This window comes from Ostrea edulis, chromosome 2, assembly GCF_947568905.1.
Source record: "Ostrea edulis chromosome 2, xbOstEdul1.1, whole genome shotgun sequence".
Taxonomy (NCBI): Eukaryota; Metazoa; Mollusca; class Bivalvia; order Ostreida; family Ostreidae; genus Ostrea; species Ostrea edulis.
This window is the reverse complement of record NC_079165.1, coordinates 41,334,289-41,344,914: the sequence shown is the minus strand read 5'-3', so window position 1 is coordinate 41,344,914 and position 10,626 is coordinate 41,334,289. Positions and strand designations below refer to the sequence as shown.

The window sequence follows — 10,626 nt, the reverse complement described above, 5'->3', positions numbered from 1 at the left end:
CCCAACACGGACATTGGAAGTTAATGTAAATATATAGTATGTGCATGTAATTTTTATATATGCACCTACTATATATTTACATTAACTTCCAGTGCTGTGCCTCCCTATACTTCATAAAAGGCAGGATGGTTGATCATTTTTCAATGCGAAATTTCATTGCTACATGTAAGTCATGACAAAGTCTGAGTCAATCTCACGCTATATTTGTAATATATATAAAACATACAATAAAACATTTACAGGCCCTCCGGACTCCTGGGTTAAATATTTTTAGAAGCCCGATCCCGATTTTACTGGCCTCGGGCATCGGGCCACCGGTTAACGTCGAAGACTGTTTACAAGTCTCAGCTTACGTCTCGACGTTTATATCTAAAACAACATTTTATAAGTCTCGGCTTACGTCTCGACGTTTATATCTAAAACAACATTTTACAAGTCTCGTCTTACGTCTCGACGTTTATATCTAAAACAACATTTTACAAGTCTCGGCTTACGTCTCGACGTTTATATCTAAACAACATTTTACAAGTCTCGGCTTACGTCTCGACGTTTATATCTAAAACAACATTTTATAAGTCTCGGCTTACGTCTCGACGTTTATATCTAAAACAACATTTTATAAGTCTCGGCTTACGTCTCGACGTTTATATCTAAACAACATTTTGACACCAAGGAGGTTATTCTGCATCATCCACGAAAACAAGAACATTATTTTTTAACTATGTTTTGTGGATGCTTGTATATTCATAAATGAAGTCTGCTTGTTCCTGATAAAACTTTTGACATGTGGACCAACTCTGGGTCTGAATACCATTGTCTGAACAACATTATGTCTACACTATATATAAATGTTTACATGATCATAATTTCACAAATTGTAGCGACACTCGTTCCACTTGACAAATCCTCACCCATGAAGTTTAAACTTTATGAATGCGTTTTGTTCTCATTAGTACTGTAAGTGATTTTACAATAATATCATCAATTCATAAAAACATTTTACAACTGTATATGAAAAGAGAGATAAACTGCTTTAGCTATCACAATTATTTTCATGCATTGTATTCACAATAAACATACATCGTTGTTTTTTCTACAAATCAGAATGCAATTGTATCTAAATGTTTGTGCTCAAATATAATTTTAAAATTCCACACAGTTTGATAGTTAATAGCGGTTTGTATTTTTCTATAATCATAGGTGTCAGAAGCAGGATATGGTTTCTTAAATGCAAGCATAAAATCATGAATTATCACCGAGTGCTATACACACACCGCATATCATAAAACTTTGCATTAATAAACACACATTTTCTATTCAAGGAGGAATGCTACACCAGAGAAATTTGATATGGATGAAAAGTGGAGGATATGTACAACAATATTTTAAAAATTAAAAACTTTCAAATGTATTTTATTTAGTCAAAAAATGCAATTTTAGTAGGAAGCAATCTGAATTTTTTTTTTAAACCCCTGCTGGATTTGAACCTGTGATGGATGTGCTAACTTGCTGATCTACTCAGCTTGGCAATGATATTTGAGATGAATAGACAAATATTGGATATTTATATTTTTATTCATGTTATTAAAAGGAAGTCAGCCATTATGATGATGTAGAGTACCTTCTTAAGTAAGACAGCAGCAATGAATTTTTAATATGGTTCAAACTTTTAAGGGAGATAACTTGCAAGAAATTCAGTCAGTATGTGTCATCTTTTACATGGATCAACAAAAAAAGTTTTATTTCGACCATCTGTGATAAAAAAAAAAAATTAAAAAAAAAAAAAATCAGAAATGCATACAACTGGGCAAAGGACATTTTCACAAACAAAAAGTCAATTATCAGTTTGGGCATTCCATAAATCTTACAATCCATTTTCCACCAAAGACAATATGCAATACGGGATAATATACATAATATGCCATTCTGAATACAAATTTTGATGAGAGCACCATAAAGCAAAATTCTAGCAACTGGGCACATTTAGAAACGCACTATTGAACCTGATGCATTTCATAATGGTATTATGCACTTCTAACTCGCCTAGACACACTATTGCATTAATACATCTCCTCGGTCTGACTAAAGCTACCCCCTACTACATTAGTACCGGTAACTACTAACACAGTGAACTAGTAATGGCTGGCTTATGTACTTCATCTTGTGCAGTTGTAGGGGATTAAAAATGATTGTGATGTCCATCTAATTTGTCATTACTTGTAACAAAAGGCTCATGTCTAACAAGGATATCAACTTATGGGTCAAACTCGCATTTATTCATTTATCAAATTATCTATTGTCTGTGATATCAGAAACTTAAGCTATTTCAGCAATATCTCATAAACAAGACATCAGTATTTACTTTTAGAGTGCAGGTATACTCCAAGTACATAACATTTCATTGGAAGCATCAGTATACCTTACATATTACATGAAAACCTGCTGGATTGCCACATCTTTCTTGGCCCTTGTAGAACTAAAATAATTAAAGTTTTAAAGAAAGAAAAGAAAGACATAAATCTTGTTTTATTTCATAAGAGAGATCATGCCCGATACAGTTTCACATTGTCTTTTATATTTATGATTATTTAAGCATCAAAAGTAATTAAATTTCTCATTCAAATTTAGAGCATTAAATTATTCCACACCAACTACATGTATAGTCTTAGTTTTGAACTTGTGTCAGTAAACCTTTCAATTTATTTCTCAAACCAGTTTTAAACAGGATTTCAGCTAAATTTGTTTCCTATTTGTTTCATCCCAAACCAGAACTAGTTCATTGAACCATACAAACCACCTCTAGATAAGATTTAGGACTAAACATCCCTAGAAACACAAGATTGCTACACGTAGCCATATGTCCCCTGTCGCCACAAAAGAAGTTGAAGTGCAAAAGTCCCATAACTCCTGTAAAATTTGTAGAATCAAAATCATGGTGTAATATCATTAACTACACATCGTGAATAACGATCCTGCAAAATTTGAACAAAATCTGTGCAATGGTGTCCGAGAAGTTGCATTCGCACAGTGTTGCTATAGTGTAGCATGTACAAATTCAACTAAGTCCCATAACTCCTGTGACATTTGTCAAATCAAAATGGTGACACAATATGATCAACTACATATGGTGACTCACAATCCTACACAATTTGAACAAAATCTGTGGAGCAGTTGCCGAGGAGTTGCGTCCACAAAGTCAAGTGTGACGGAAATTTCTATGTCCCTTCCCATTATGGCACAGGATAAATATGGTGATGGTAGCAGGGTTTAATTAATTGTTTTATCTATAAAATTTGTCATTCAAACTGAAGAGATTTGAAATCATAAGCTAGGTACCATATTACATCTCTCTATGTGAATACAACTGTCTTGAAAATAATTAACAATTTTCAGTTTGTCATGACTGAAAATTGTTCAGTGCTGAAAAACACATTTATGAATTGGAATTGTTCCTACTTTAACTGATTTAAACCATTTATTTGATGCATTGCAGTAGACTAGAATTATTTTCAGAACTGATTTCAATACTAGTTTAAACCCATAAACTAAAAGGAAAAAGAAAAAAACAAATTCAGAAAATGGACAAAATTTGGTAGAAATGCCATGATAGTAGTTTGAAGACATATTCTGTACTGATAAAACCACAATTCAATTCAGACCAAGTATATTCTTTTCCTATAAAAGTACATGCATTGACATTTCTATATGAGGTGTTTGTTACCTTTGTGTTACAGAGCTTGGGGATATATTTTTTTAGTATATTTGCAGTTCAGGGGACATAAAGGTAAAAAAAAAACCTGTAAATAGATGTAAACGTCTAAGACAAACCATTTGAGGTCCTAATATAAAGATTTTATTCCCTCTACAACAAAAGGTTTTTAAATGTGAAAACCAGTATACTGAATGCATTAAGACTTGAAGAATGACAATAGTGTGAATTAAATCTCTTAGACTTAATTTGTTTTCAAAATATACTATTGTGTTTCATAAATGTTAAATTGGAAATAAAAGGGATCATGTTTTAAATCAAACAATGTTTGTTTTCAATGCTTGGCAGTAGAAAATGATGAAAGGGAGATGACTAATGTTTGGACCATACATTACCTGCCCTTGATATTAGCACTTTGTGTTATTGGAAATCTTTCGGCTTGTTCACCTAGCGTTGTTGTGTTTTGCTTTAAATCTATCACAGTTTTACTTCTGGTCAGGGCATCAACACGTTTAAATTGAACACCTTTAATAAAAAGCAACAAATCATACAAGCATAAAGGAATCAGCAGCTAGGACTCCTAAAAAGCCAAATTGCATCTTTCAAAGCAAATTAATGATCATTCAGCAAAACAAAGCCACACTTTTGTGATTTAAATCTCTTTATAAGTTTACATTTGAATGCATCAATGATTCATTCAACCTCTCCAATTAGTTGTTATCCAAGAAATTCAATTATTATAGTAACAAAAAATGCTCATCTTCCAGAACCAATATTAGATTAATTAATAGCCTCAATTCCCATGCAAATCAACCATGTCCAAATTAAAATGCATTGCTTATATTTCCCCAGTACTGTACGATGACATCATGCTGACAAACCTTTAGCTTGATCACCAAGAGTGGTGTTCATTCTCTGGAGCTGACTAGGAGGTAGGTTGGAAGGCTGGGTTCGGAGCTGCATGGGGATAAATGTCCGGTTCCAGGTCGTCATGGTTGACTTGTTTTCAGGAATGTCTAAATTGAAAGTCTGAGCACTGGGCACGACAGGCATAGAGGGAACAGACTCTGGTGGCTGGTACTTGTTCAAGACTTTTCTCACAGTTCTATATGAATAAAAAAAACCTTGAATGAAAATCGGGAGGATTGAATTTCTAAAATTTAATTGAACTTTTTATTCTAATTTAAAGTATGTTTCAATGAAAACATTATATTCAAGGTATCATGGATTATATGAGTAATGCCTATATGTATTGAATTGCAACTTAGAAATAATAGGTGACAAATTCATTTCAGTCTTGTACAAACAAACCAGTGTTATTAAATCAAATAATAGAAAAAAATTAATGTTTCCACAAAAGTATTAGTGGAGTAAACAGACTCATCGTCATCATCATTCATCAACATACAATCTGTTGTGAGTTGAAAACAAATATGTGATTACTATGCATAAAACTTATATACGTACTAGCTTGTGCATTTGCACTAACTTCAGTGTCAGAATGCAAACAAACTTGCTGACAGTTAGCTCTAAAGTTAAAAGTTCTACTTAAAAACATTTGACATCTCGACAAACATGCTCTGAAAGGTGATGTTACCACAAGTGTGAAAAAAAATGGGGGAAATTAGTACATCAAATGTCCAATTTGAACATAACACAGTTAACTTCTTGAGACAGTACAAAATTCAGGGAACACTGAACAAACGCATCATTAGGCAATAAAAAAAATCTTTCTGTTGTTCTTGGACATAATGAGTGAGAAATTAATTTTCATGAAATTGGTCTGATCTTTCATCAATTATTACTCATCAGAAGCATGCATGATGACCATTACTGCATTGTGATGAATCTATACTATACACATGTGAATAATAACCTTGACCCTGGCAATCCTGCTGTAAACCTTGACCTTGTGATCAAATGTACTTGAAATTGACATAGTGAGAAATGTCTGGATTAGCAATCACTCATCAGCTCTATAGAGTAACTGGATCATTTCAATGGAAAACTGGGAATATGAGGATGTACCCTATACATGCATTGTAGCTGCTTAATTAGAATGACTTGTGCAGCGCATGTTGACTAAACCGCAGGTTCATAGACTCTGAAAATCAATGGCGTAACATAAAAGCCCTTTTTAAACCAGTACATAAGGATATTTTAAAAGCTAGCCTTTATTGCCTAATGATATTTTGGTGAAGCGCAACTTGTTAACATCACGCCATAAACCTGTAATTTCCTCGCTGAGGAATGTTGGGAAGGGAGAATCCCTGGTTTGTTCTCTCTGCCTGTGGCTGAACAGAGCTAATTCTAGACATAAAAACAAGGGAAAAAATGTCTTATATCACTGAATCTACAGAAAACATTTCTAAAGCTACTGAGTACAATTACTGTAAATAAACGAAAGATGAACTGTCTTCTCGAAAGTTTAAAATCTGAGTGCACCTCTTACACGTACCATATCCGTTAATTTCCTATAGATAATTCAATACAGCTGAAATTTTGAATTTGATTTTATTAATTTATCTCAATCAAATAAAAACAAGAGGCCCATGGGCCACATTGCTCACCTGAGCCATCTTGGTCCTGCCCTTGTTCAAGGTCAACACCAAAGAACATGTATAACAAGGTCTTACCATAAAGAATCTATATACAAAATAGGAACACCCTACTTTACATAGTTCAATATTAGGAATGCGCTACTTTAGATAGTTCAATATTATTAAAATTATCATAGTTTTATCACATATTTCAAATCTCAAAAAATTCAGATGATTTTGCCCAATTTTTAGGAGTCTACTTAAACTAGACCCATATCATACATAGCCCTTGTACATTTCTTGACAAGAAATCAATGTCTATGTACAGGTACTGATAGCATTTATAAATGTTGTCACAGGTAATATAAATTTTGAAATACAATATACTCCCCTTTCATTAAACCATACTTCAGGGCTTGAAACTAACTTTTTATGTCAGCAGTCCAGCTGGACTTAAAGGGTTTATTTTCAACAAGTCTGCAGAAAAAATTTACCAGTCCACCAGGGTTTTCCAGAAATAATTAAATTTATTATATAGCTAATAAAAATAGTGTATTATAAAATCTGCGTAAAATCTAAAGAATGTTAGCGTTCAATATCCTGAGAATTTATTGAACGCTAACTTTGCATTGCATGAATTGTATGCACCCGAAACATTTCGAGTATGAGCGTTCAATATTGACGTTATCGTAACAACGTAAACAAACCAAAATGGCAGACGACGGTCCTCTGAATCTGACAGAGCCGGTATTTGATATTTATTTAAACAAAATGTTTTACTGTACATAAATTATGACGTCCACATTCACAAAATCAGTTTGCTTCATGTATCAATGACGGATTTAATATTGAACAGTTAAGATTTGCATGTTGATATTGCACACCTTCACCTTAGATGCCAATATTGATGAATTCTGGTCTATTTTGGAGTATTTTGAGTGAAAAGGGATATAATTTAACAACTAAATACTTTAGCTATATAATAAAAGGGTTATTGAACTTATATAGGTGAATATTGGCACTCGTTGGCTGTCAAAATGCACTCGCAAGCTCGTGTATTTTGACAGCCAACTCGTGCCAATATTCACCAATATAAGTTCAATAACCCTATAATATTTTGCTAATGTCATTCAAATAAAATAATAGGATTTAACCCAATATGCCTCGGAAAATATGTTAGGTTTTTTTTTTTAAAAGTAGGTAAAACTCTAAGGTCAAAAGATCAAACACCATTGTGTCACAAAAGTCTTGCCATAAAGAATCTCTATACAAAAATATGAAAGCCCTACCTAAAATAGTTCATGATATACTTAATAGGTTATGTTTTCTGAAAAGTAGGTCAAACTCAGTGTTCAAGGTCAAAGGACATGATATGAAATGAAAGGTCTTGCAATCAGAAATATATATGCAACATATGAAAGATCTACCTTAGATAGTTCAGGACTTGCATGTATTGAATAGGTAAGATTTTTATTAAAAGTAAGTCAAACTTCCAGGTCAAGGTCACAAGATCACACACCACTGGATCACATGAAAGGTCTTGTTATAAGGAATGTATATACATAATATGAAAGCCCTATCTTAAATAATTCAAGAGATATTTTCAAAGATATTTCCTATATATATCACCATATAAAACTTTTATCCCCATTTGTGGCCCCACCCTACCCCTGGGAACCATGATTTGAATAAACCTGAATCTACTCTATGTCAGGAAGCTTTCACGTAAATTTCAACTTTTCTGATCTAGTGTTTCTTGAGATGAGGATTATTGAAAAAAAAATTCCCAATATATCTGAATGTAAAACTTTGATCCCCTTATGTGGCCCCACCCAACCCCTGGGGACCATAATTTGGACAAAGTTAAATCTACTCTCTATCAGGAAGCATTATGTAATTTTTAACTTTTCTGACCCAGTAGTTCTTGAGAAGATTTTCCCTATATATCCGCATGTAGAACTTTGACTCCCTATTGTGGCCAACTTACCCCTGGGTGCTATGATTTTAACAAACTTGAATCTGCACTATGTCAGGCAGCTTTCATGAAAATTTGAACTTTTCTAGCCCAGTGGTTCTTGAAAAGATTTTTTAAATGACCCCATCATATTTTTGCCTTTTCATGATTATCTCCCCTTTCAAGGAGGAATGATCCTTCATTTGAACAAAGTTGAATCCCCTTAACCTAGGGATGCTTTGTGCAAAGTTTGTTTGAAATTGACCTGCTGGTTTTGGAGGAGAAGATTTTAAAAAAATTGTCAGTATATTTTCACTATTTTGCTATTATCTCCCCTTGGGTGTTGCCCTTCATTTGAATAAAATTTGAATCACCATTACCCAATGATGCTCTTTGCCAAGTTTGGTTGAAATCGGCTCTGTACGTTCTGGAGAAGTCAAAAACGTGAAAAGTTTACAGACAGACTGATGATGGACAACAGGTGATCAGAAAAACCAAAAACCATTTAGCAGTTGCAAATGGACAAAAGTTTCAATGATATGATGTAAATGTTCTACCACCAATGGATAATGAATTATTGATTCAAAGACAGGAAGTTGCCTGAGTTAAGGTGGCTCATTACACTAAAATTTTATTTAATGGCTCGTATAAGCACTTTGTATGAAGTATGGTTTCACTACAAGCTCTCAATTATTGTATATGAATTATTGGTGATTTTTATTTTAATGATAAAAAAGGTGTTTTGTTTGCAAATAAGAGATTTCAAAATAAAAACTTCACATTGATGAATATCTAATAAAACCTGTGAAGATAACTCATGTAAATGCTCTTATTTATTTTTGTTGTTGTTGGTTTGTTTAAATCTATGAAAATTGCAACATTTTTTGTTAAGATTATATGAATTTACAGCTAAAATCTTCAAGAAACACGTCATTTGGAAAAAAGATATATAAGACAAATAAAAAAGAAATTGAAATAAAATGACCCAATTTCAGAAATATAGCTATTTTCTTAGATATGAACCAAACCATGCAGAGAAAAAAAGTACGGATTCAGATCAAAATTGATAGAAATTACTACATTAATCATATTCTTGCTAATTCTACGCACTTTTAATCAAGAAATTAGTTGCCTTTATAAATTTATTTAATAAAATTTGTCAACAATTTTACATCAATGGAATGTATAGTTTTCTTATTACAATGTTTTCTATGACTACTTTTTTTTAAATTCTGATCGGGCTTGGTTCAAATTTGAAAAATCGCAATATTTCTGAATTTTGGCCATTTCATTTCAATTTCATTTTAAAATACATTTCTACGATATATCTTTTTTCTAACTGACATAATTTTTGAAAATTTTAGCTATAGATTTAAAAAATATTAAAAAGTAATGTTTTCAATTTTCATGAACATTTTTTTATTCAAAAAATTAGAATGTCTATTTGAGTCTTTTAGGCATGTTTTATAAGATGATTATATCATGCATCAAATCACAGCAAAATCTGAACTCTAAAATCTTTTATTTGCAAATAAAACACCTTTTTTATCATTCCGGAAAAAATCACCAAAAAAAAATGAAATAGTTGAGAGCTTATATCACTCTTTCGATGGTGAAGTCATATTTCATATGAGGTGTTTTAATGAACCACTGAATAAAATTTTGGTGTAATGAGTCACCTTAAATTAGATAATCACTTATACAGTGAAAGAAATCATCCACCACCAGCTCCCACTCATTAATGTCCACATACAGGCTAAAATAAAATGTGTCATTGTTATAAAACTGTGAAGTAAGTAAAATTAAGCTCTCTAAAGCACATAATACAGTAATTAAAACAGTAAACGACAAGACTACATGTAAAATAAATATGATAAAAGATCACACACACATATATATATATATCTAAACAAACTCTACAAAAGCAAAACGATCAGACCAAACAAAGGAAAATCCTTTTCTTACTTAAATGATTGCCACTGTTTCAATATGATTTAGATTAAAAGATGTCCAAAATATTTCATGAAGAATCTCAATATACATGTAGCATTGCATGTAACCAACAATTTTCCTTACTTGGCCCAATAGAGCATGTCAGAACTAAAGCACGTGGATAGATACAAGACATGGATAGGTACGAAACCGTCGACACTGAGCTTGTTTACCTGTGCATACTGATGTTACTATTCGCATGGTGTTCTTGCATGGTCAGGAAGTAAGAACAATCGTGGTGGTGTTCCGCGAGGAACAACGGATTGTTTCTACTTCCAGAACCGCTGAAACAAACAACAGACACTGGTCAAACACACACATTGTGCCAAGTTAGTGAGGAGAGGTAGTCAAGCAAATCACATTGTCACATCGTGGTGTGCCATCAAGGGATGGAACTCTTGTAGAATGAATTTACTTGTACTATAAATTTA

General features: G+C 32.7%; 1 protein-coding gene across 7 annotated transcripts in view; it reads right to left on the bottom strand.

Moving 5' to 3' along the window:
• Nucleotides 1-10,626, bottom strand: part of LOC125678626 (uncharacterized) — a 29,590-nt gene that overhangs the window by 4,708 nt on the left and 14,256 nt on the right. The window contains exons 20-23 of one of the 7 annotated variants that reach the window (XM_048917213.2): nucleotides 10,369-10,479; nucleotides 5,939-6,019; nucleotides 4,591-4,814; nucleotides 4,105-4,234 (exon numbers count right to left, since the gene is read on the bottom strand). In XM_048917213.2, the coding sequence (XP_048773170.1) occupies nucleotides 4,105-4,234; nucleotides 4,591-4,814; nucleotides 5,939-6,019; nucleotides 10,369-10,479 (546 nt within the window). Of the gene's footprint in view, nucleotides 1-4,104; nucleotides 4,235-4,590; nucleotides 4,815-5,938; nucleotides 6,020-10,368; nucleotides 10,480-10,626 lie in introns of those variants that run through there. The other 6 variants (XM_048917214.2, XM_048917215.2, XM_048917217.2 and 3 more) reach the window with 6 other exon arrangements.